The sequence below is a fragment of the Chelonus insularis genome, unplaced genomic scaffold, assembly GCF_013357705.1.
Source record: "Chelonus insularis isolate UGA/USDA-ARS -01 unplaced genomic scaffold, ASM1335770v1 contig_352_pilon, whole genome shotgun sequence".
Lineage (NCBI taxonomy): Eukaryota > Metazoa > Arthropoda > Insecta > Hymenoptera > Braconidae > Chelonus > Chelonus insularis.
Genome location: NW_023276517.1, coordinates 440,911 through 468,328, shown reverse-complemented (window position 1 = coordinate 468,328; position 27,418 = coordinate 440,911). Strand labels below are relative to the sequence as shown.

General features: G+C 27.5%; 4 protein-coding genes across 19 annotated transcripts in view; 3 read left to right on the top strand and 1 right to left on the bottom strand.

Annotated features, from left to right (window-relative positions):
• The window catches only part of Rdl (Resistant to dieldrin), a 95,565-nt gene extending 86,490 nt beyond the window's left edge, over positions 1-9,075 (top strand). For 4 of the 14 annotated variants that reach the window (XM_035082934.1, XM_035082936.1, XM_035082933.1 and 1 more), the window contains exons 8-10: positions 2,519-2,661; positions 5,295-5,466; positions 6,192-9,075. In XM_035082934.1, the coding sequence (XP_034938825.1) occupies positions 2,519-2,661; positions 5,295-5,466; positions 6,192-6,337 (461 nt within the window). In that variant the 3' untranslated portion in view covers positions 6,338-9,075. The remainder of the gene's footprint in view (positions 1-2,518; positions 2,662-5,294; positions 5,467-6,191) is intronic. The other 10 variants (XM_035082946.1, XM_035082945.1, XM_035082947.1 and 7 more) reach the window with 5 other exon arrangements.
• Positions 9,076-14,293: 5,218 nt separating this feature from the next.
• Positions 14,294-16,872, top strand: LOC118066686 (4-coumarate--CoA ligase 1-like). 2 transcript variants are annotated; one of them, XM_035082905.1, is made up of 8 exons: positions 14,294-14,429; positions 14,512-14,640; positions 14,721-14,931; positions 15,010-15,488; positions 15,556-15,733; positions 15,816-16,037; positions 16,159-16,391; positions 16,470-16,872. In XM_035082905.1, exons 1-8 carry the CDS (start codon positions 14,406-14,408, stop codon positions 16,638-16,640), a joined length of 1,647 nt encoding a protein of 548 aa, XP_034938796.1. In that variant the 5' UTR covers positions 14,294-14,405; the 3' UTR covers positions 16,641-16,872. The 2 variants fall into 2 exon arrangements, with proteins under 2 accessions (XP_034938796.1, XP_034938797.1); XM_035082906.1 differs by lacking the exon at positions 14,294-14,429 and having other exon boundaries at positions 14,737-14,931.
• A 2,273-nt stretch (positions 16,873-19,145) lies between these two features.
• AcCoAS (acetyl coenzyme A synthase) lies at positions 19,146-27,414 on the top strand. Its single transcript, XM_035082893.1, has 12 exons — positions 19,146-19,314; positions 19,648-19,807; positions 20,203-20,418; positions 22,130-22,325; positions 22,566-22,794; positions 22,908-23,076; positions 23,156-23,348; positions 23,449-23,604; positions 23,685-23,852; positions 23,931-24,120; positions 26,041-26,286; positions 26,360-27,414. The coding sequence occupies exons 2-12, from the start codon at positions 19,719-19,721 to the stop codon at positions 26,554-26,556; spliced, it is 2,049 nt and encodes a 682-aa protein (XP_034938784.1). The 5' UTR covers positions 19,146-19,314; positions 19,648-19,718; the 3' UTR covers positions 26,557-27,414.
• LOC118066681 (alpha-enolase-like) lies at positions 24,006-25,907 on the bottom strand. 2 transcript variants are annotated; one of them, XM_035082898.1, is made up of 4 exons: positions 25,391-25,907; positions 25,058-25,303; positions 24,580-24,800; positions 24,207-24,482 (listed from the first exon to the last, which is right to left on the bottom strand). In XM_035082898.1, the coding sequence occupies exons 1-4, from the start codon at positions 25,905-25,907 to the stop codon at positions 24,327-24,329; spliced, it is 1,140 nt and encodes a 379-aa protein (XP_034938789.1). In that variant the 3' UTR covers positions 24,207-24,326. The 2 variants fall into 2 exon arrangements, with proteins under 2 accessions (XP_034938787.1, XP_034938789.1); XM_035082896.1 differs by having other exon boundaries at positions 24,006-24,800.
• Positions 27,415-27,418: the final 4 nt, after the last annotated feature.

Genomic DNA, 27,418 nt, shown 5'->3' with positions numbered 1-27,418 from the left:
ACAGCGATATGTTCAAATCTAGCTACAATCTCAATATAACTAAAAGGTGATTACCATAAAAAAATATAGGATTTTCTCTATTAAATCCGTACAGACAAAAGTCCAATCTCATCGTGGGAAAAAGAAAAAAAAAAACGAAAACTAAACCAGTAAACGAAGTACAACGAAGCGTACAATAAATCTATGAAGTGAAGCGAGAAATAAATATTTCGTTAGTAAAAAAAAAATATTAAAAATGTAAAAAAAGATCATTATTACCTATAACTAATATTACAAGATTTATAAAATGTATTTAATCTATATGTATCCATATGATATATGTAGATACTGAAGTTTGAAAGTTACTTCTTTTTATCTCATCCCGTTCACCGTTGCATGGACAACGAAAAATCCATCTCAATGATCCGGTCAATATGATAAAGACACAGAGACTAGAATGGCGTCATAATCGGTTCAACAATTTCACGGGAAAGTGCGCTCTAGAAATAGACCTGTTTTTCCTTTGCATATATATATATATACACCCTCTATTAACCCTTTCAGCTCTTAATATACTGTGTATATATTATTGGTAAAAAATAATTGAACGATTTTTTACTCTAAATTTTACAGTTAATGACTAAAATTAGATATTAAAAAAAAATATTATCATAATAAAAATTATTTACTTCAATAATATCTATATTAATGATACATTTTTTATATTCTTTACAAATCACAAATTAAATATTAATCATCACGCAACTGTTAAATAAACTACCGGTTTTTTTAATGGAAAAATTAACTTTTTAAAATTAATTAAATAAAAGGAACTAAGCAAAGATTGCAAAATGTTTTATCTATAGAATCATATTGAGCTAAATCTTCAATTACACGAGTTAATTAGTCGAATGAAATTGTTTACATGTAAAAATTTGTTTATTTAACCAAAGATTATATTTCTATAAATTGATAAAAAAAAATGAATTTTTAAAAAAATATTTAATTGGGCGGTGCTTCGAAAAATATGTATTTAAAATCATCACTGCCACCTGTATTTAATAGAAGTAAAGATTTATGGATCAATTAATGTTTATCAACATCACAAAAAATAGTGTGATAAATGATTGATTTTATATTGAAAAAAGCAAAGTCATTGAAAGCATGAGAGTAAAATCATTCAAACAATTTTTACCATAACTGTATAGATATGTACACCAAAATCCAATCGATTGAGTGGAAAAGCCAGAGCCGTTGTAACGCATATGACGTAGCAGCAGCTCCATTACCCAGGCCTAGGCTCCCTATTCACTTTCCAGTGTGGTTCCAGAGCCAAACTGGCAAACTAATATCACTGCTAATTATACTCCCTACACCCTAGCATACTAGTTGCCAAAGTCATAGAGACGTGATCTCACCTCTGGGAAATAATTTCGCTTCATTAGAAATTTATCAATTACGTTGAGCACGTATTTGCCTATTTAGTAATTCAATTATTTGAATTTTTTGTTTAAAGTACATAAAAATTAGTAGAATTTAGTTTGGAAATAGTTATACGTACAATCGTGTAGATGAATGTAGTAGAGATGTAGCTTTATTAAAAGATAAATCAGAATACCAAATTGTGTGGCTGCGTGGAACCTTGTGCCCCCAAAGGATAGTACGAAATTCATGCAGGTACAACTCTCCTTACTTGATGATTCTCCTTCGACCAAGTGCCTCCTCTATGATGAGGAAACAAGACAGAGCAGAGAAGTAAACTTCTGGGGCCAAGTTTCCGCTGGTGAAATTACATTGTGAACCGGCCAACCGTTATAGGCCAAAGGTTATCTAACGAGAGAATGGCAGCAGGGTAAGGTAAGGGTGTTAGTTAGTTCGGCAAAATCAAAAAGACAAACGAAATTAGGCACTTTGAGACTTTAGACAAGAGAACGAGATAATGGAATCTTCTTTCTACTGCTCCAATGGATGAGTAAGCTGTTTTGGCTCAGTTAAATCATCGTACTTTTGACATACTTCTGCCAATTAAGTTATTGTTACTTTTTTTATTGCTCTTAATTTTCAACGTTGAGGATGCTGTTGAATTTTTATCCTAAATTATCTCTGGTTACTGCTAACCATTTATCAAATATTGAGGAATGAAATTGAGTAAATTCTTTAATTCGTTCGTTAGATTAATTATTTATATTTTGTTTTGTATTTTTTTGGAGCTTTAAACCTTCAAAGACTGACATATGATTTTTTCTATCAACTTTTTGTTAACAAAATAGATTTGTTTTTATTTAATACAACTTCTAGTAGCTTCTTATAATTATTTACTTATTTAATAAACAAAAGACTCCACTTGTTATATTTCGAATAGAATACCAACAATTTCCGGTTGAGCTAAAATAAATTTCGATGAATGTTCAATCGTCAATCTTTAAAGGATTAAATAAAAAAAAAATAAGCTACAATATCAGCAAAGAAATAAATAAAACAACCGAAGAGTTATTTAAAAAGATAAATACGGTGTATAACAACTATTATTGATTCACAGAGTACGCCACGGTTGGATACATGGCAAAAAGGATTCAAATGCGGAAGAACAGATTCCAAAAAATAGCTGAAAGTATGAAAGCAGCAAGAGAAAATCCACCACCAGGAGTTCCTGGTGATCATGATCATGCGCCAAAACAAACTGTGAGTAAAACTAAGAAAATAATTTCCAACAAAGCTTCCTTAATCAAACCTAATACCCGTGTCTAATTTTTTTTCAATAATTGAATAATTGATTAATCGAACAATTGAATAATACTATTCGTTTTTTATTCCACAAGCTGAAAAATCGGATTATTCTTTTTTGTTCAGCATCAAAAATTAGTGATAATTCACTTGGCACTTTTAATAACTTAATAAGTAACATTGAGTAAATAATTTGAATAGAAAAATCCTTTTTTAATTAAACCATTATTTTTTCCTTTCAACTTTTTTTCTCGATATTATAAAATACGTTGTTAATTAAATTAAACTATTCTCATTCGTTTTTTTTTTGTCGTAGAAAGTAACAAATTTTTACATAGATAAAACCAGAGACAATTAACTTGACATTTGAAAATATTTAAATGGTAATTATCGATGGTAAAATATCTTTAAAGATTAACATTTCATTAGGAAATAATTGCAAAAACATCTTTAAGTATTTAGTAGAGTCGTTTTTTTTCACGTGTACTGTTTTTTATAGTAATTCGAGAAAAAAAGACAAATAAGGCTTAAAGAGAAGAGCAGTTAGTTGGACTGTGTGTAATTTACGAGTATAAAACATTTCTACTCTGGACAGTCGACAAGTCGTTTCGCCTATATTTTCTCTTGAGAAATTGGTTAATTAAGTTTAAATAATTGAGTCTATCACTTACTGCTCTCATTTACTCACTCGCATGTACGATAAAACCACGACGATAAACTAACTTACTCAATCGTATTATCTTAAATTACGATAATCAAAAACTAATTACATGAGGCTCAGTTTTTGTGCTTGAAATTCAGCAATTCTAGCCTTCAGGTGTATAGAAATATTTTTAGTATATTTTATATTTAAATATTACTGACAAAATATAATCCTAGATCAATTTTGTCATTCTTATGTAAAAATAACAATTCTTATGCGAATATTAGAATCAAGTTTAAATAACTCAAACAGATTCACAAGGTTTGATGGAGAGATGATACAAATTCAGGATGCAGTCAAAATACAGTTCTGTTAAAGCAAGTACAGAAAAATCATCAATATTCTTCGAAATATTTTTAATCTAAGAATTCCATTTTTTTAAATTGAAAATAAAATCGTTGATCCTAAATTTTTATTACAATGAAAATTCTTGTAAGAAAGAGAGCATTTTTCTTTCTGTGTTACACGTTAACGTGTAATACAGAAATAATAATTATTATTATTTTTATAAAAAAAACTATAATAATTATAAATGGATTTCCATTAATCATAAATATTCTATTTAATATGAAATAAATCAAATTTTTATTGAATTTTTCAAATCATAAACTCTACATTCGTCTGAATAGAAAATAGAAAGAAACACAAGAAAATGACTGAGTGGACGAAGTAATAAAATAAAAACTTGATAAAAAAAAAATAAAAATGAATAAGCGTACGACATTTGTAGTCTAAAGTACAGATACATCAGCATGAAAAAAACAATGATAAAACACATGAAATAGAATGTCTGCAAACTGTAAAAAGTGCTTTAATTAGAGAACGAATTAATTATTCGAGTGGCAAACTCCAGACTGAGATTAAATTTGTCGATGGAGAATGAAACTCAACATAAAAAATTTCTACTCTCTCACTAACATTTTCAATTCATTTTCAAGTATTCGTAAAAATTATTAATAAACTACATTGCATGAATACTAATCTAAAAACTTGCTTACTTACTTTATATACCATTTTATGCCATTCATTTAAGATATTTTTTAACCATTTATTACTTTTATTTATTATCAATTCTTCAATATTAAAAACTGCAATATACAGACATTTCTTCTTTAAATAATAATAAATGAGATTTTAAATATGCCAGGTATTTTTAAGAGCTCAAGAGATAACTATGTCTCGAAGCTCTATTACATTTCAATGGGAACGATTTTTCGTTTCTACTTGTTCTCATTTTTCCTCGTCGTCTTGAGGGACAGTCCATCGAATTTACAAGTGTTCAAGCTAGCAACAGCTGCTATTGCATGAATAAAACAAGCTTCCAATGGAATTTTTTCGAAATAAAAGAATCAAGAGAAAAGAGAATAAATTATTGAAAAGTATAGTTTCAAGTCTAACTAGCTATAGTCTATGTAACAGTAAAAATCTTTTTTTTTTTTCAACAAACCCCTTTATTCTAAGAACTATTCATGATAAGAAGATAATTGCCATTTGAATAAATTAGAAACAATCTCTCGCTATTTTATTTCTTCTCGCTAGAGTTTCTTCTCTATCATAGAATTTATAATTCTATCTCAAACAATATAATAATAAAAAATTTTTTTATCTTCCTTATCTATTAAAAAAAATAAAAACATATATTTTTAATTCTTTCAAGTATCAAAATAATTTTTATACTAAGGCAGAATTATTTAAAAAAACTTATCAATTGTTTTTAATAGTTAATTGAAAGTGTCAAGTTAAATAATCATTAATTGTGTATTTAATTAAGAATAAATAATTAAGTATGAGAAAAATAGAAGGCCCTGAAAATTGCATATAGTTCAAAAAACTGTAAGGGGTAAATCCATATGGAAACCCCACTACGAACTGCCGTGTCTCTTGTAAGTGGTCCCGTGTTGTCCAGGAGGTGCGGTTCAAGGTCCACGACCCAAAAGCACACAGTAAAGGCGGTACACTAGAAAACACAATCAACGGTCGAGCTGATGAAGAAGCACCACCAGCTCCCCAACATCTTATTCATCCAGGCAAAGACATCAGCAAGCTCTATGGTACGCCATGTAGGTTTCTCTTCGTTTTTTATCCATTTTTATCACGAATTATATGGGACGTATACTTGGAATAAGAGTGTCTCATCATAATGGCAAATCAACAAATATTATAATTATAATGATAATCACTTAAATTGGCTTTTGTACCGAATTGGCTTTACTAAAACTTTTATATGGCAAGCAATGAATGTTGTGCACATTTGTCAAAAATTGTTGTTGTTTTTTTTTGCAACTATGCTGAGAGGAAAATATTTCTAACAAACCTTTTATTACATAAAAAAAAAAACTCTCATACTAATTTTTTTTTTTTTTTCATTTTTCACTGCACTCTGAAAAATTATATAATTATTAATATAATACACTGAGTTAATAATTTTTGTTATCACTTAATGCAACAGAACACGTATATTAAATTATATTAACATTCATTGAATCGCTTTTATTGCTTTAATTTTTAAATGAAAAGTACATAAAAGATTTATATCTCACAAAACTTTTAAAACAACACATTATTTTCATTTTTTTAATCACAATAATTTTTTCTCTCAGTATATAATAATTGGAATGTCTCACAAATAATCTAATATTCAAAATTAACCGTTGTGTTTTATTTTTTTATAATTTTCAATGCAATGTAATTTATGGCTTTATTACAAGGAACGTCTTGCATAGTTCAACAAGACATTTTATCAGAAACTGAATACTCACTGTAATCTACACATTATTTGTCATAGGCATAACACCATCAGATATTGACAAATACTCTCGCATCGTTTTTCCTGTGTGTTTTGTATGCTTCAATCTCATGTATTGGATCATCTATCTACACATCAGTGACGTTGTTGCGGACGATCTGGTACTTTTAGAAGAGGCAAAGTAAACAAAAAAGAAAAATTCTTTTCCAAAACAAAAAGAAGAAAAAATCGAGACTAAGGGAAAGAAACAAGCGAATGGAGAAGAGGAAAAAAATCTTTGTCAGAAAAGAATATAAAAAAAGTAGAAGGATAAAGATTGCTAAAACTAAAACCGTGCTGTGACTGCTTCGACTTTCTGGCACTGTGCGACACACTCGTCGCGTCGTCCAAATAACCAGCCTCATTTAATCATTTTTTAAAATAATAATTACCCGATAAATTAATTAATTATAATAAAATAATATTAAACAATTAATAATAATAATAATAATAATAAATAAAGGAATTTAGAGAATTCGAGAATTTAAAAATAATACCAAAGGTTTTCAAATGAAGAAAAAAAATGGAGAAAATAAATAAATTAAATAATACAGTATAATATTATAAATCATGACCATTGCCGGTATAAAAAAAAAAGCCGGTGATTAATGGTCTACGCTCAATGACTTTTCCTCGACCGAGGGATCGCAACAACGATCGCGGAAACGACTTCTCAATTGCTAGAGATAAATAAACCGGAAGCAGGTATTTCGGTGAAGATAGAAAATGTACATTCTAATTAATGGAGAAATAATGAATGAAAAAACATTCCTAAAAATCCAATGATGAAAGATAAGATAAGGAAAAAAGACAAAAAAGCTCTAACTAAAAAGAAAATAAACAAAGTGAGAAGTCTGTCGCTGTGATCGTAAAGCGCAATGAAGACTGAAGGATGTCGAGCTGTAAAATGAGAGATAGACGTGTAAGAAAGGAAAGAAATAAAATGATTGCAGAATGATAATAAATGGTAACACATGAATAGTGGAGATAAACGGGGCGAGTGTGGAAACTTTAGAAAAATATTTAAGTGTACAGTGCCGCGAAAGATTCGAGAGACGAATATATAAATATATAAATATATGAATAATAAATATAAATAATATAAATATAAGTATAAATAAAGATATAAATATGATATACATAATAATAAATAAATTAATTAACTAATCAATTGATTACTGCATATACGATATACCTTTAAAGCATTGCCAGTATATCTCTAACAGTAACATCGTGATTACAAAAGCAGAAATGAATAAACTCATAAGCAAAATAACAAAAAATGTCATCCACTATAACATCGCCATTTCATCCAATTTTTCGGTATAAATATGTCAATTTAGCCACACATGTAGGATCAATAAATAAGCATTCGATTAGTAATTAAGAAAACTGTGGCTCAAGACTTGCTAATAATTTGTTTTAAAATATTTTACAATGAACTCGAGATTCGCAACACAAATGATTAAATTTAAATAAACAAATAAGAGAAATAAAATGAAAAACCAAAAAATAAGGACGAAAGTTTCATGGAACTGCAACTATTTTTTTCCGTTTTTTTATAACAAATAATGAAAATGATATAAACAAATCAAGGTTGATTGAAAACAATGTTTGTTAATTACCAGTAGTTAATAATTAATAATGATATTTAAATAATATTAAAAATAATTAAAATAAGCGTAAGAATAATAACGATAAATAAATAATAGTTAATGATAATTATTACTATTATTAACTAATTAGTGGGACGGTTGTAATAAGTGATAATAAACACTTGTCTGAATGTCTCGAGACTGAAGAGAATGTTAACTATAATAATATATATATCATTATCAATTATTAATTTTATTTGACTGTTATCAATTAGTAGGTTAATTTTTTCGTGTATGAATAGTTAACTTTTTTAAATATTTCTTGGCATATGTGTGAATTCATTCCGATTTATCTACTTTAACACAATAAGCATGTGATACTCGGCCCAGGAAATATCATTCACTACTTTCTAAATAATTTATTTGTTGAAAAAATAATTATTAATTCATTTTCTTAATATTTTCCTTTTTTACATTATTTCATTATCCATTCGGATTTTTATAATTATTTTATCCTCACGAAGCAACGAAACTGCGACAATTCCTACAAATTTTTCTCAAATTTCAACGCCTTCCAATCGGTCATCGATGCTTCGTGCGCGAAATGAAATATTTCCTAAGGCCAGGGATGAAGGCTCCTCGGATTAATTGATCATAAATAATTATATAAATATTTAAAAGTTTACAAAAAAACATTTCTTTTTTTATTTATCATATTTTTTTCAAAAAATATTCAATATCGACATGCACTAGTTTCGGTACTTATTTTTCGATTGATAACATTAAATTCTTTATAAAACTCTATAAAAGTTTTTTTTTTTTTATAATTTACACATCGAGACACAAATGATGATCAATGTTGTTATCTCTCTATTCCTAGAACTCCAATTTTTCACCTATATTTTTTTGTTTGATTTAATATTTTCATTCTTGTATTTGACGTCAACACATGCGAGTTTAATTCCTCTTTCTCTTCACTACAATTTGCTTTTTTTCTTTTAACGAGAAGCAAAGGGAGGACGCTGGAATGTGGAAACTTGCCATTCAGGATATCGACCAGACACACCCAGCCATGTTGCTCTCTTTCTCTCTCTTTCCCTGATCTTCTTCTACTCTTTCTCATGTACTAACTTGCACTATTCACAAATATTCTAACAATCAGTCTGTAGATGAGAAAAAAGACTAATCTAAAGTAAAAAAAACAATCACGTAAAAATGAGAGTGAATCTTTTTTTTTTTTTCTTAATAATACGTTTTTTTTTACAAGAAACATAATAAAAAAATTTTCAAACAACTACTATCATTATTTTATTTAAATTTTTTAATCAAAACATAATTACTATTAAATCCCCTTATAAATTTCATTTAATGTTTTCAATCGAAAATAACAGAAAGATTAAAAGAAAACCAACTGAGAACCATCCCTTGCCTCTTTCGCATCATTGAAACCCAAAAGCGTTTGCATAAAAAACACTAAATAATAAATCGAAAAAAACCTGCACTTATGTATTCATCGATGAATCTAAACTTTTCTTCCGTTTAAATACCACCTAATAATGTGCAAATGAAGAACAAAAAATGCATATATTAAAAAAAAAATTAATACTAGTCTTGCGGTGATAATTTTTGTTAAAAAATTTGTTAGTAAATAAATTTAATTGCTCTTGCTCGCATATTTATTCCTAAATAATGAAATGAATAAAAAAAGAATATTATTATTTTAATTTAGCACACGCGCATGATTTTGCCAATTTTTCCAATCTATTAAACCCAAAAATAATTAACGTGTATCAGTATTAAATGATTACCCGTAAGTTGCACTCGTATATAATTTTCAGTTATAAGTTAATGAATTAATAAACAATCTATTAAAATTTAATTGACGCCATAGACGTCCGGTCATTAAATAAAGATCTGAAATCGATATTAAAGTAGAAAAAAAATGGTAACTTGAATAAAAACGAAACTATATAATTAAAAAAAAAGCTCCATTGACTACAAAATTCATGAAAATAATCAGTTGAATAAATTTAAATTGTTAACATAAAAACATTGATTATATTCATAAATTTTGTATAATCGCAATCATTTCAGTATTGTTATTGTTACAAAGAGAGCTGTAAAATTAGCGAATGAAAGCGATGAAATAATTGAAAAAATAAGTAATAAAATATTGTATACTATAAGTAGTATAAAAATTTTATTTGGATTGCACACTTTACCTTTGTATTCATTACTGCAATTACTCTCAATCGATTGATTATGATTCAATAAAAGTTGGATATTATTAATTAAAAATAATTCATCGCTGATTTCGCTTACCTAAAAAAAAAAATTAAAACGATTAATATTTACATATTATATTATATTCGTTATCTATTTGGAGTCTCTATGATAGTAAAATGATAAAGAACGATAAGGGAATAAATTTAGCATTTTATCGTTGTGATATATTCGATATAGAATGATTATGTTTCATATTTTACTTAAAATACTCGTGTGACGCGATAATTTGTGAATAATTAAATTAGTAATATTAATGTAATGATGAAATGTTTTATAATATTACCTATTATTAAATTTCTGAAATTGCGACGTAATGTAAATAGGATAAGTATTATTAATAATGTTCGTTACATTATTGAATGATTTTCATATACAAAATAATTAATTAAATTAAGAATCATTACTTAATCAATTATGTTATTATTAAAATTGTTGAATATCATTAGTTTATTAATGAAGTTGTAAATTATTGTCATTATTAAATTTTCATTATCAATATTAATCTTATTATTATTAATTAAGTTTCCTATGAAGAATATGATTCTAAAAAATTTTTTAATGGTACATATGTATAAAAAAAAATGTTTAATACAAAAATAATAATAATTTAATAAACAATAAATAAGTTAATTATCGCGTCATACGAATCCGAGTGAGTCTCTATCCTCTGGTAGGATTTATGTTACTCTGAGCACTTATTACGTATTATTAGGTAATTATAAATTATCGTTAATAAGCTGTTGATGAAAAAATTTAGAAAATAAATAATGGAGGAATCTGATACAAAAAATAAACCTTAAAATCAGCCCAGTCGCTCGATTATGATTAACACAAACTTAAAGAAAGATGAAAAATCATTAAAAAAAAAAATTTTAAAAAGTTAAAAATAAAAATGATCACACCTTGTAAATACAAGTTTTATACAGAGTATTATATGCATCAAAAGTACTGTGAAACTATAACATAATTATATGCAAATATGTAGTGCACACGACACGTGATTGTTCGCACATATTTAGATAAAAATTATTACTTTCAAGTATAGGAACGTGAAATTAAAAAATAAACTAAGCATATATATCTATTAATATATATGTAAATGTATAAATTAATAAGAGATGAAAAAGATTAGATATGACAGGAAAAATGTTAGAAGGTTGTAGTATAGCCACAAAAGAAAACCGAAAATGAATAAAAGTTATTTCTTTGGTTGTGAATGTGTTTATACAACAACTAAAATCAATTTTGGGATATGTCAAGAATATAAATAATAAAAAAATGATTTGTATGTTACAGGAATTAATATTAATTTATTAATTAAAATTTGCAAATAAATTAATAATTAATATTAATTAATAGTGGAATTTAATCTAACAAGAGTGCAAACAAGTATAATCGTTATTAAAAATCTTTTTTTTTTTTATCAAGATATCGATACTTTGCACTTTCGATTGGAAAAAGCTTTAATTACAAAACAAGTTAATAATTGAATAATATTTCGTAGTTTATTTCGCAAGGAAGAAAAGTATCTGAAAAATTGCGAATAGTATAAGAAAGAGTATCAGAAAGTTAAAAATGATAAGATCCAGAAAATAAAAGGGGTATAAAATAATACCAGTTCAAATCACATTAACGAAAACTGCCAACTTCATATTATTACACGTTTTAGTCAATCAGAAAGACAGAAGAAGACGCAGGCATGTGGTAAGAACCCAAAATTTGTCTTAGGGTAAACACATTTGCTGTTTGCACATAGTGTATTTGAAAGGAAATCAATTTATTAACTAATTAATTTCTTAAAATAAATGTAATTATAAAAAGGATGAAAAAAAAAATTAACACGTATGATATTTAATGAAAAATTAAATATTTAGATTGAAACAACAAAATAAAATCTGTTTATGAAAAATTAATTCATTTATTTTATACTACTTTTGTCAAATATTATTGTATAAATTATTATATTATTCTTTAATAAAACCGCGTCGATTAAAAAAAATTATCCTTATGTTTAATAAATAGATCAGTAATAATAAATTTTGTCATAAACCAATGTAAGGATTTAAATATACATAAATATATTTATATAGTATTAATTCTTGGAAAAACGTACCTAACTCAATTAAAATATAAATAATACTTTAATTAAATTTTTTAAAAAATGTTGGTCGAAGAATTATTTTATTTTTTATTTTTACATTTTTTTTATAATATCAAACAAAAGTAGTAACGGAATAATTCTTTTAAGCATGATAAAAATATATTAATAAAAAAAAAAAAACTTGTATTTTAACTCGTAGTACTGACAAAGGACTTGAAATATAAATAAATAATTAAACGTAAATGAAAGCGCAAAATAATAATTATTCTAATTCGAATTTTTCCTCGTGGATAAACTTCTTTTTGTCATTTTATAACCCACTATTCTCAGTAAACCTTGCACCCAGTTTAATTATAAATAAATAAATTAAGGAAATCTGAATGAACAGATAAAAAGTGAAATAAAGAAAAATTACATCGTAAAAAAAATACAAAGAATGATAGAGAAACATTAGCAAAAAAAAAAAACATATGCTCGATTCTATATGGAAAATTTATTAATTAAAAAGTGCTGATAAGAGAGTCAGAATAAAAAGAAGAAGAATAATGAGTAAGAGACTTAAAACGGTGATATAAGGTCGTTTTGAGAGTACCAAATTCTAAAAAAATGTATTTAATATTAATTGCATATTGTAGCATAATATATAACGATAAATAAGAGTAACATCCCCTCCCGTAGGTCGGGCACTTCAAACAATTATTAGATATCACATGTAAAGTATATTATGATAATGCGAAAATTAAAACAAAAATCTAATTACTTATTAAACTATGGACGATATTGCAAACGAACCAGCGTTCATTTGTACGAAGACACGCGTTTACCATATAAAAAATAAAAAATTGAAAAAAAAAAACTAAATAAATAATTATATAAAATATGATGAACAGACATGCATACATGAAAAAATATAAATAAATAAATATATATAAATATAAATATATATATATATAGTTTTTAGTAAAATAAATAAAAAATTATTAGTCCTGGACGAATGTTTGAGAATCGCGGAAGAGGAAATAAATACAATGAAAAAACTATTAAATACAATTGATGTAAGAATGTTGCGTGTGTATTATGTGTATGAATCTGGGGTCTGTAATTTTAAGGAAGTTCCTCATCCTCAAGGAAAAAAAACTAACCGAGATTTTGTAGATTTATCAGTAAGGGTTATCTTCGGATCTGCCCGAACTTTTTTTATCAGGACAATTAACGGACAAAAAAATTCTTAATCTCATATTCAAATAAATTTTTGTATGTATCGATTTATAATTATTGTAACAAATACGGATGTTTTCATCATCAATTTAATTCTGCGTTTTCAAATTTACAAGTTTACATTACCTAATACTATACACATACATTCGTCGTTGTTATAATAATTCGATAAATAAAAATGCCAGGACATGAATAATACGGGACAAATAGTATGAAAACGAAAGAATTGGGAGATCCTGGTTGACCCTGATAAACATGCGCTATAAAATCGTTTTTGTAAAATCCGAAATAAAATGCATAGTCAAAGATTTATTTCAATGCCTATTTTCTTTTCCCTTCTTTCCTTTTAATCAATACACTGTAATAATAGATTCAACTATACGTATGATTTTTTTTTAATACTTCGAATACTAATCATTATTGTTACTTTCAAATAATCTCAATTATAACAGAGTAAACAAGATTTTAATTTAATAAAATTATTTTTAAATATGGTTTTAAAACAGGTACTCGAAAAGTTTTATAGCAATCAGTAATCTAGTGTATCAAAATTATCATACACTTATATTAGATATTTACCTGATAAAAAAACCCTGTTACTTTATCTAAATTTATTGCAGATGAGATTTAAACTCTCTTACACGACCTACTTGCAAAATATCTACCATTTGTTTTTTTTTGAAACAAATTAAACAAAACAATAAATTACATACATTATTTATCAATTTACTTCTTACATTAAATAATATTCACTTGAAATTTTTTTCTATCTACTATTGATTCAAATAAAAAATATTCATCAATCATGAATTCTATTTATCATCAGCTCTTTGAAAAACAAAAGCGATAAATAGCGATGACTTGCCTTAAATGAAGATAATAAATTGATAAGACTATAGATATTGAACATTTGTTACATATTTCTTAGAGAATACTTTGCAATTATATGTAAGTGATCATTGAATAACTCTTTCATCGTATCATTCTTAGTCGTATTAATCACAACTAGCAACAATGACAAGAAGAGCTTATGAAACAGTAAGTTGAAAATCATGAAACTTTTTGTTCTATATCATCAATGAATAATGTTAGAACTTACTTAAATATCAAATTTTACTAGAGTTCTACTGATCGAGTGTTTGAGAATGGAATATGGAAAGGACCAGTGACGATTCCACCTGATGATTACTTTAAATATGGAGAAAAACTATTGGAAATTATGAGAGAAAATTCATCATTAATTGGTCAGGTAAATAGTATTTAATCCTCAATTAATATCCAATATTAAAATCAATGGACATAATTGAAGATGAATTCTAATTAATTTAGATTGATGCTATAACAGGAGAACAACGAACATTTGGAGATATGGCTGATAGAAGCATAAGATGTGCATTGTGGCTGAAAAGCCAAGGAGTCAAACCAAGTGACATCATTGGATTATCTACTGGAAACCATTTGGACGCAATACTACCTATCATCAGTTCATTACTAATAGGATCAATCATCAATCCATGGTGGGATGATTTAACTGAGGAAGGTATACGGCTTTTTTAATCGTAAATTTAATTAACCAGTAAAGTTAATGAGTTCTATCAAAAATGAATAATTTTTTCAGAACTTATTAAATACTTCATTGATTTGACTCAAACTAAAATAGTATTTATATCAGAAGCCAATGCAAAGTTAATGAAAAAAGTAGTTGATAAAATTCAAGTGAAAATAACAATTATAGTTTTTGGAAAAGTAGATGGTTTTACTTCATTTGAAGAAATCATAGCAATACAAAAGTCTCAAGAAGTCCTCAATTTCAAATGCACTGAAATACAATCTCCTGATCAACCTGCTATTATTCTCTACACTTCTGGTACAACAGGCAACCCCAAGGGTGTTGTGCTGGCATATAAAACACTTGGAAATAATCGTCCATTTATTCCTGTAGAAGAAATAAGAAAGATGACTGGAATTAATTTTTCTACTGTTGCATGGATAAGTGGAGTAATGCTTCCTCTCACAGCAATAGAAGCTGGAGCTAAGATGATTATTTTCTATGGAATATCTGAACCTGAGAGTTTTCAACTCATCGATAAATACAAGGTTTAAATTTTTATTTCAATTTAATGAAATAATATATCATTTAAATAAATAACTTTTAAACAAAAAGGCCCAATGGATTACTATGGGTACAGGAGTAGCAAACAGAATGTCGAAAGATGAAACTATAGGAAAGCATACTTATCCATCAGTAAAATGGATAACTTTTGGTGGAGCATGCGTAAAAAAACGAGTTGTTGATTTCTTAAAAAGAGTCTATCCAAATGCTCGTATTTGTCAAGCTTATGGTATGTAAAAATATTATAAAACATTTTGGCAACTCAAGTTTAATTGAATTAATTATTATCAGATAATAAATCAATGTATCAGGTTCAACTGAATCGGGTGGTCCAGTAACATGTTCTAGCTCTGATGATCATCCAGATTCATGTGGAAAAGCTGTTAAAAATATGGAAATAAAAATAGTTGATGAAGATGGCAATATTGTTCTGAAACCAAATGTAGAAGGGGAATTATGTATGAGATCTTCAACTATGATGATAAGTTATTACAAAAATCCACAAGCTACTGCAGCAGCAGTCGATAGTGATGGTATTTGTTTTTATTAATAATCATATTTCACTTGAAATAAGTAAAAATTTTTTACAAAAAAAAAAATTAATAAATTGATAATAATAATAAATATATTTTTAAAATTTTTACATTTTGGTAGGATGGTTCCATAGTGGTGATCTAGGGCATTACAATGAAAATGGAGAATTTTTTATCACGGATAGAATACGAGAGCTGATCAAATACAGACTACATCATGTCCCCCCAGCACCTATCGAGGAAGTAATACAAAAAAATCATCCGGGAGTTTATGAAGTAGCTGTTGTAAGAAAGCCACATAATGAAGACGTAGAACAGCCGATGGCATTTGTCATAAAAATGCCTGGAGTGAATGTAAAATTCATTTTGTGATTGAAAAAGTATAGTTTTGAGTAAGAAAAAATAATAATGCTAGAAACAATTTTTTTCTAGGTAACTGAAGAAGAAATAATCGATATAGTTGATAAAAATATGTCAGAAAGATTTAAATTAAGAGGAGGAGTAAAATTTGTAAATGATCTTCCACGAACATCGTCAGGAAAAGTTGCTAAAAAAATTCTTAGAGATATGGCGATAAAAATTGCTTTAGAAGAATCAAAATAATAGAAAAAAAATTTTAAATGAGCTCGAGATTAGTTTTAAGTAATTAGAAAAATAAAACAGCAGCTTATGAAGAACGTAAAAATATAAATAAAATTACCGATAAAAAATACTGAACTTACCAAGAAAAAGAATCACTTGAACATTCTTTGCTTTTGTTTTCAATTCTCACAAATTGGGAGTACAATTACTCCAAAAGACTAATTAACTAAATAAAATATTGCATTTAACTATTTCACCTTTAGCACTTTTTTACTAGCCACTCACTGTTATATATTTCATTAAAAGACAACTATTTTTTCACTGAACTATTCACTAATAAAAAAAATTTCTCATGCATGTATCAATAAACTCCAATAGCAAACGGTTTATGTTTATTTGAATCCACTATTTGTAACACGCATTTCTATTGGTCGTTGACTAAAATTCAAGCGAAATGAAATGAACGCAGTAAACCGGTAAATTCCAAGAAAGCCGAAATGTGTAGATATTCGACGAGCTAATGACAGCATCATAATATTTTGAGATATTACTTACGATTTGCATAATTTAACATAATCATATAATTACTTTTATTTACAAAATTAATTTAAATCAAAAATTTTATTTATAAAAATCCTATGGCATCCTATAGCGTCCTATTTCTTCAATCACTTTACACACTATATTTGCACAAATTTATTGCTAATTAATATAATTTCACGACAACACATTAAAATTGACGAAATATTTAATATAAAAGTATTCCCGCGTAATAATAATATTCTAAAACATAATTACAATTTCTATTGATGACGAAAATTCACATAGATTAACTATTTCCTTTTAATAAACTATTTTCCGCGATTTTATAAACCAAAAATAATTCCTTTCATTTTATCAAATAAAATATAATATTATCTATTTTATATCATTAAATTTCACACTCATATAAACTAACTAATGCTATAATACAACTCATAATAAAAAAAAAATTCGGAGCTTTGTCCTAAAATGTTCTCAAATGAAGCAACTGACCTCAACTGACCCCCTACTGCGCATCAAATATCAGCAACACCAAAAAAGCGGGAAAAGTTCGCAACCAATCTCATTTGTTAATGTTGCCCCCCCTGTGCCTCAAATTTTTCAGCTCGAAAGTTCTAAATAAAATCACAATGTTTTTGTAATTAAAGAATATTAATTCATCTACAATAAATATTTTGATTATTAAAATAAGTTTATAATCTTTAATAAATATTAATTACCCATTTGTTTTTTTATCAAGTGTACAGATAAGTGTGAGAGTTATTTTACCTACTAGGAAAAAAAAATGCAAACTATTATATCAACTGTTATATATGTGTTTTTTTTTTCATTGTTACAATGATTATTTTTTAATCATTTTCATTTTTACAAGCTATTCGAATAGAGATAAAAATAAAAGTAATGTTCAGAACTAAAAAAATAAATTTTGTCAGCTATGATAATCTTACGCAACAAAGAATTAAAAGATCAAAAGCTCCTAATCTTTGACCTAATAATAAAATATTCAAGGTTATCATAGAGTTTTGTGCATTTTACATTTCATAAATACTAATTGTTCATTTTTAATGTGAACGCATTTTTATTTTTGATAGTTGTCCGTCTAAAAGACTCCTTATTAGTGCATTTTTACACACCTGATCATAAATTTTACTTCATAATATTTTTTGTCTCATTCTATCGAGGTAAATGAAAGAATTTTTCAAATCATTATAATACTCGTTTGGGTACAAATATAACAAAAAAAAAACAAAAGTAGATCAATCAATTGAAAACCATAACATATAAATATATAAACAATTATATATTTATTAAGAACTCTGATAAACCTGAGGTTCAGCACGTTAGTTGATTTTTTTTCTTATGATTTCCATTTCAAGTTATTATATCTTTCCATTATTAATATGATTCATATTATATGACATTATTATTTTATGATCTTTGTTCATTATTAAAATTTATTTATTTAGTAATAAAAGTTATAATAGAATGGCAGGTCCTTGAAATAGTGATTGTTAGATTCTTCGCCATCTACCAATTCAATTCCTTTCACTACAGTTGTTATAATTTGCAGTTTTATTCTTGCATTTTTTTTTCAAGAGATTTTTTAATAAGTAACATTTTTCTCAAGTTTATCTTTAACTTGATGATTATCTGAAAATATTTCTAGTCCTTTTACTTTATAAATTATAAAAAATTTTGACTTTCTATCAATTAATAACAAAGCTTTACTTCTATATCTCATGTAAATTAACTGATGAAGTTTTTAAAAAGATTCATTATTGACAAATCGAAACTATAACTTTCAAATCCAACCTTTTAGAAAATACCTTATGATAGATACAACAAAGGTGAGTAATAAATTAAAATTTTTTTCTAAACTTTCACATGACAGCTTCTAATCAAAAAAATCTAATTTATTTAAATTTGATAATTATAAAAAAGATAGTAATAAATATTTTTTTTAAATGTTAAGAGGTCAAGAGGTACCTAAAGTATACCAAATGCATCGCTATCATATGTATTGATCGTTTGGCTGACTCCCCACTTACTTCTACGCTGAGGAGTGTTGGAGTTGCCGATGGATTCGCCTTTCTAACAACCGCGGTCAGTTCAGTTGCGTTTCATCAGGGAAACACTGTGAAACGCATACAAGGTGAATTTTTAAATTATTTACTCTCAGTAAATTGTTAATATTAACAGAATATCTGATATCAATTAATCAAGTACTGCATGTATGAATTGACTAAATAATCATGCATTAGTTGTTCCATTGTAATTTTCCTAAATAACCGATCTATTCCTTTATTTCGGTTCAGTGTACTTCAAAAATTTCAAATAGTGTATCGATCAATTTTTTTTTAATCATTGAAAAAAACAATTAATACCTAAGATTTTTTCACCTATATGTTAATCTGTAACCTAATTCTAAAGAAAATTTGAAAAACCTGAAGACAAGTGATAACAGAGTGTTTTCATTATTTTCTAGAGCTTTCAGAGTAAATTAAGAGGAGATACAAGGGGTGCAAAGGAATTCTTAAAAAAATAAGGGTAGAAAAGATGGCTGATAGGATATACTATCCAAATGCTGAGCTTGCAAATAATGCTTACTGTAATAGTATGCAACAATACAAGGATATGCATGAAAAGTAAGCATACAATGTATTTATAATTATTGTCAAACCAAGGTAAAACGATTATAAGTGCAAATATTTTATATTCAAGTCAATAAAATAAGCAAATTTATTGACAAATTATTATTGATGTCAAACTTGTTTGAGTTATCGATTATCCCTATTGCTCTTAAAAACTTTATATTAAGCATTGTTATCATAAATTTTAAAGTCAAGACCACGCGCGAAGGCTCATTCACGAGTTGCAAAAATAGAATAGTAATATCGATCACTTTCCACTATGTCTTGCAACTTTTATCAATTATTATATTATATTTGAAATAATTTTTATTTATTTTTGGGTTAGGTATGCTAAAAACATTGTTAAGCATCATAATGTATGTTTCTAACTGGAGTTAAACTTTTTTCAGGTCAATAAAAAATCCAGAACTTTTCTGGAGTGAAATAGCAAAACAATTCTACTGGGAATCACAAACATCTAATGATAAGTTTTTCTCATACAATTTTGATCTCAACCAAGGTGACGTATTTATCAAATGGATGGAAGGAGCATCAACGAATCTCAGTTTTAATCTTCTGGACAAAAATGTTAAATGTGGCAATGGTGATAAAATTGCATTTTATTGGTACGTATACAGATAATGCTTAATGCGTTTTTATATGAAGGAATGAATTCAATTTATGGAGTGAATAACATATTTATTGTTATTTATTTATAGTGCACATAATTGAATAGTTTTATTAATGGAAACAATAATACTATTATAGACGACAAATCTTAAGTTAAAAACACGTAATTTTGGACTATACCCACTAATAACTTGCTTATTCTATTACTGACGTTTTTGTAATTTTGGTTCTTTAAATAATCAAGAAAAGAAATTCAATTTAAACTCGTACTGAATACTTACTCCTTATTGACTTTTAAACAAGTACTTAAAATAGTTGAAAAATTTCTTTCACAGCTAAAGTATTTAATAAATATACAGATAAACAGTCTAGAAAATTTTATGCGGTTATAAAAATTAATTGAAAATTGATAAGAATGATCATTCGAGACTATTCAGTTCGCTGATTCGTCAGAAAAATATCATGTAACGATGTCCAAGCTGAGGATTGGTTACTTTCCTCATGGTACGAGAGTTATTCACAAATAAGGATCCCTTCCGAATCCACTTAAACTACTTTACTTGCCCTTTTTTCAATTTAATAATTTTTCACATTTATCATCTTTAGAATTTACTTCCTAAATATAAAAATGATGAAAAAATATTTATTCTTTATATTAATAAATTGTAATTCATAAAAAGTTATAATATTCATTTATTAAAATTTATTCTGAGGATTACGTAAAAAAAGTAAAGAAATCATAAAAACTTCTCATTTAAATTAAACAAAGAATGTCTTTAGGAAATTTATCATTCTCTTTAGAAAAAAAATTTTGTATAACATAGGATATCGATTGTTGAGTTCAAGTAATTGAAAAATATTTATCAATAAAAAATAAATCTCTCCCGACTGATATATTGATATAATCTTGTTTCCGGGTCATTAACTGTTAATTTATAATTACTTTGTATTGATAACTCTACGTAAAACTTTGAACAACAAATATACATTACGAGTGATGACGTAACATAACTGTAAATAATTTGTAAATTAATTTTTCATATTTCTTTCATTTCTCAATTGATATCCATTATTCTATATATAAATAAGATACTAATAAAAAAGTTTAGTAAACCGAGGTTGGCAATGACCAATGACAATCATTATGAAAATGCGCTCATGTCTACTAAGCACAAAGACGTATCAAAAATGTGTTAGTCAACGTACGAGACTCTTGACTTTTGACATAAAAATGTTGGTAGAATAATGCACTAGGTAACGTAGCGGATATGTACTTATATACTTTCTTACAAATGTAAAAAAGTTCATGAAAATCTATGAATATATTATTTCTGTCTTTCTTTACGTCTAATCTTCGTTCAGTAGTAGGTCTACTTAACATTCATTATTTAATATTAATCATCAAACACGTCTACGAGCAACGGTATACATAAATACTATTTTAACCCACTTTTTCTTCAACAACGTATCTTATTGTATTTGAACAAAAAAAATTAAAGTGGAATCAAAAATTTTCAATGTCAGTTTTAAAATAAAAATTTTATTATTTGATTAATTTCTGGGAAACATTATCCACATACCATTAAAATAACTGATAAAAACAATAAATAATATAAAAAAAATATATTAATTTGCAACAAAGAGATATAATTAAAAGTAAATAAACAATTTAATGATACCATTAATCATATATTGTTTAATTTTTAGGGAAGGTAACGATCCAGAAGATTATTCTCGATTAACTTACCGAAAACTACTTGAAGAAACATGTCGTTTTGCCAATGTCCTTAAGTCCAAAGGTGTTCAGAAAGGTGATCGAGTAGCTATTTATATGCCAATGATTTTGGAGCTTCCAATTGCAATGCTCGCTTGTACAAGGATTGGTGCCGTCCATAGTGTTGTTGTAAGTTTAATTCTTTAAATGTAATAAAATTTACAAAAAAACTCTAGAACCCACGAACTTTAAACAATAAAATAAAACCAAATTAAGAGCATGTCATTAAGATAAAAAAAAATATTATCAGTATTAATATTTATACTAACTTCATATTCATAACAATCAGCTTATCATATGCTGAACCATCATCAGCAGTTGTGCTTAATTATCACATATAGTTTTACTAATTTGATTATCTTTTTGAAGTTTGCAGGATATTCATCAGACGCATTAGCAGAAAGAATGATGGATTCAAAGGCCAAGGTTTTAATAACAACAGATGGAGTTTGGCGAGGTTCCAAACTTTTAATACTGAAAGCAATTTGTGATGATGCAATGAAGAAAGTGAAGGAAAAGAGTCATGAGGTTGAATCCTGCATCGTAGTGTCTCATCTACGACGAGTGACAAGCCCTCAGGGAAGCACATTAGATGGGGGTGAGAATGCAACTTTTCGCTTTCGAAATGAGATTCGATTTACGGTACGTAAATCGACTGAGAATGATTTGTACAAGTGTGTCGGTTAAAAATAGATATTTGGTTGATTTTAGAAAAAGGAAAACACGGGATAAACGGGTCCAGTAATGGAAATAATGAACCAAATATTCCATGGGACGAAGACCGAGATTGTTGGTGGCATGAAGAAATGGAAGATGCCGAAGCCAGTTGTTATCCAGCTTGGATGGCAGCTGAAGATCCTTTATTTATTCTTTACACTAGGTAAATCTTCGATACTATTATATACTGATTCATTATAAGAATATAATGTCATTAAAATAATAAAAAAATTATATTTTAGTGGCTCGACTGGTAAACCAAAAGGTGTTCTCCATACTACAGCTGGCTACTTGATCTATGCTGCCACAACATTTAAATATGTTTTTGATTATAAACCCAATGATATTTACTGGTGCACTGCAGATATTGGCTGGATTACTGGACATACATACGTTGTTTATGGACCCTTAGCAAATGGAGCAACTTCAGTCTTGGTAAGCAGCCAGCTTATTTTTAAAATAGTAGAAATAACTAAAAAACAATTGAGTTACAAGACAGAACAATGATTAATGAATATAAAATAATTTGCTCTAGTTTGAAGGAACTCCATTTTATCCTGAAAATGATAGATTTTGGAAGGTAATTGATAAATTCAAAGTGACTCAGTTCTACACCGCACCTACAGCCATTAGGAGTCTAATGAAATTTGGCGATGATTTAGTAAAAAAATATGACCTCAGCAGTTTGAAGGTACAGTATTATTATTAAATTATTTTTTTTGGGAAAAACTTTCCTTTTAAGGAAAAATGAAAAATCAATCATTCTTACAGGTTCTTGGCTCAGTGGGTGAACCAATCAATTCTGAAGCTTGGCTATGGTTCTATAACTTAATTGGACATGGCAAATGTAGCATTGTTGATACATTTTGGCAAACAGAAACTGGAGGTCATGTTATAACTCCACTGCCGGGAGCAACACCAATGAAACCCGGATCAGCAGTAAGTGTCCATAAATAAAATAATTCAAAGTTCCACAATTAAGTGAAGGCTTAATTTGAATTAACTGACTAATTTTAGAGCTTTCCATTTTTCGGAGTACGTCCAGAATTATTAGATGAAGACGGAAAATTAATTGAAGGCGAAGGAGAAGGATATTTAGTCTTCCGGCAGCCTTGGCCTGGAATGATGCGATCACTTTATAATAATCATGAGCGCTTCCAAACTACTTATTTTGATAAATTCCGTGGATTTTATTGCACTGGAGATGGTACGTTATATAATGAAATACTTTTCTAGTTTTATAAGAATCACTCGACAAATTCTTGAATATTCATGTACTTTTTTTCTTCTTTTTTTTGCTTTTCTTTTTATTAACATCATTATTATTATTACTCTCTTCTTGTGTCAAAGCCAAAGGATTTCTAAACATTTCTCCAACATACTTGGCCGCTTTTCCTAATTCTTCTTCAATTCTTAATATTTGGTTGTATTTCGAAATTCTTTCTCCTCTACAAAGTCCACCGGCTTCAAATTGTCCTGATCCCAATCCGATCGCAAAATCAACAATAAAATTATCTTCAGTTTCACCATATCCTGAACAAACAACGCTGGACCACCCGCTCGCTTTTGCTAGTTTGAAACAATCAATTGCTTCAGTTATTGTACCAATTTGAGGCAGTTTTATTGCCAAACAATTAGCTGCACCATTTTCTATAGCTTCTTCTACCTTTTCATTATTCATTGCCGTCAAATCATCCGCTACAATCTGAATTGATTGATTTGATAACAGGGGCCAGCTATCCCAATCTTCTTGATCAAATGGATCTTTTAAAGATATTATTTGTGGAAATTCACCTAAAAGTTCTTGATATTGCTCAAGTAGAGCTTCAGGTTCTAAATAGTCATCAGGATCTGTTTCTTCTGTCTTATATTCAAGATCATACTGTCCTGCAACAGTTAAATTAAAAGTTTTTTATGTACGAACAAAAATTTTAATTCATAAGTGGATAGAATTTATAGCTAGAAAATTATGATATTCATCATTATCAGTTAAGTAATTGATGATAATGATTATGGAAAAAAATTCTACAAGTACATTTGCAATATACTTATTACTTATCAATTAAAATATCGATAAATTTTATCAGTTATTAACTAAACAGCCTTCATGAGCAAATCTAATAAAATTTAAAAAAATACTTTACCATCTTTGCAGAATGTACTTGCTGATATGTCAAGAGCTATTTTCACTTTATCTTCATAGCCTGTAACTTTTATGGCATCAACAACGGTAGCTAATGCTTCTGTATTCTCTTCGAAATCAGGATGAAAACTTCCATCGTCACCTACAGTTAACGGAAGTTTTAGTTCCGCATTCTCAGCTATTTGGTTTTCTACAGCTCGGTATACTTCAGTGCCAATTTGCATAGCCTCTTTGAAAGATTTAGCACCTAAAAGCATTTGAATTTTTTTCAATAAAAACAGAAAATCAGATGGAATATTCTGCAAGATTTTGTTAAAATGCAATAAATATAAACCTGTAGGCATAATCATAAATTTTTGAAATGTCAGTGGATTTCCTGCCAATTTTCCGCCACTGATAACATTGAATATGGGAACCGGAATGACTGGTTGGCTTCCTGCCATATTACTGATATATTTGTACAATGGAATACCTCGTTTGATAGCTCCAGCTTTACAACAAGCCATAGACACTCCTAAAATGGCGTTTGCACCAAGTTTTGATTTATTGTCCGTCCCATCCAATTTTGCCAGAAACGAGTCAATATCTTGCTGCTGACAAACTTCCAATCGACTTTTTATCAAATTCGGTGCGATGATGTTGGTAATATTATCAATAGCTTTAAAAACTGTACGTCCATTGAATTTTGAATCATCATTATCTCGAAGATCAAAGCCTTCAATTGGATTTGTTGGTAGATTATACGGTACTGAAGATCTCAAAAGGCCAATGTCAGTTATTAGATCAACTTCCAATGTAGGTTCACCTCTAGAATCAAATATTTGACGAGCTTTAATTTTTTCGATTGGCATTATCAGTTTTTAATTTAAAAAAAATAAAAAAACTAATTAATATTTTTAGAAACATTAAAATCATGTATAAAAATAGCTGAGAAATTCTTTTGTTTTTTATTTTTATCTTCTCTAAAATTTATATTTTTTCTAGGAGCAAGACGAGACTCTGATGGATACCTTTGGATAACTGGCAGAATCGATGATATGTTAAATGTCTCTGGTCATCTAATGTCAACTGCTGAAGTAGAAAGTGTTTTAGCTGAACATCCTTCTGTTGCTGAAGCTGCAGTTGTTAGTAAACCACATCCAGTAAAAGGACAGTGTCTCTATTGCTTTATTACGCCCAATGAGGGGAAAACCTTCGATAAAACTTTACAAGATGAACTTAAAAAGAAAGGTCAGTATTAAAAATAATAACAGTATGGAAATAATAATGCCGGAAATAATAATATATTGATATTTAATTAAAGTGAGAGAAAAGATTGGACCTTTTGCACAACCTGATATTATTCAACACGCACCAGGACTACCAAAAACACGCTCAGGAAAAATTATGCGACGAATTTTAAGAAAAATTGCAATTGGTGATAAAAATGTAGGAGATACATCAACTCTAGCTGATGAAAGTATCGTCGATTTACTTTTCCAACTGAGGCCACAAAACTAGATTAATAAATAATTTAGCAACTTAGATAAAGAATTAAAGTCTAAAGCACCACCAAGTTTAGAATGATCAAAAGCATAATGGGCTGAACATGAGAAAAATAAATGCCTATGTTTTGTTATGTACAACTTAATTTCTTCCTGGTAAATATTTTTAGACTGTTGAGAAATCTATTGCATAAAAAAATAATTTAAATAACTTGCTCAGAGGCTGATTTGTTAATTATATATTTTTTTGATTTTATTTTTTATACATTTGAATTACAAAGTAATAATGAATAAGAAAGTAAAAGATGAAAGTATTGTCGTGAAATGAATAATATAGTAATCATTTAAAAATCTAAATAAAAAATAAAAAAAAACGTTGGGAATAATGTTTTATTTAGGGTATAAACAATTTATGGAAAATTATAGAGAAACATAAAAAATTGGGGAGAATTGTTAAAAATATTAGTTGAATGTAGATGCACTAATGCACGTTATTTTTAAAAATTTTAAACGAAATAACAAAAAAACTATATAACATGAATGCTTATATGTGTTTATAAATTGAATAAATATATTAAATAAACAAATCTACGTTGTTCATGAAAATTCTTATTGACGTGAACAACGTGTCTGATACATATCATTTTGTGGAACAAAAGAATATCTAGATATAACTAATATAAGAAATATTATATAATTAAGAAAAAGATGAAGGAAAATATTAAAATTAATTATATTATTGAAGAATAAATCTTAATGATTAATTAATGAATGTTGACATCTATATGTATATAAAACATGTTGAATTTTGAGTTATCATCAATATATTTCGTTGAATCATCAGAATAATGTGTTATTTATTGTATTATTGGCAAGAA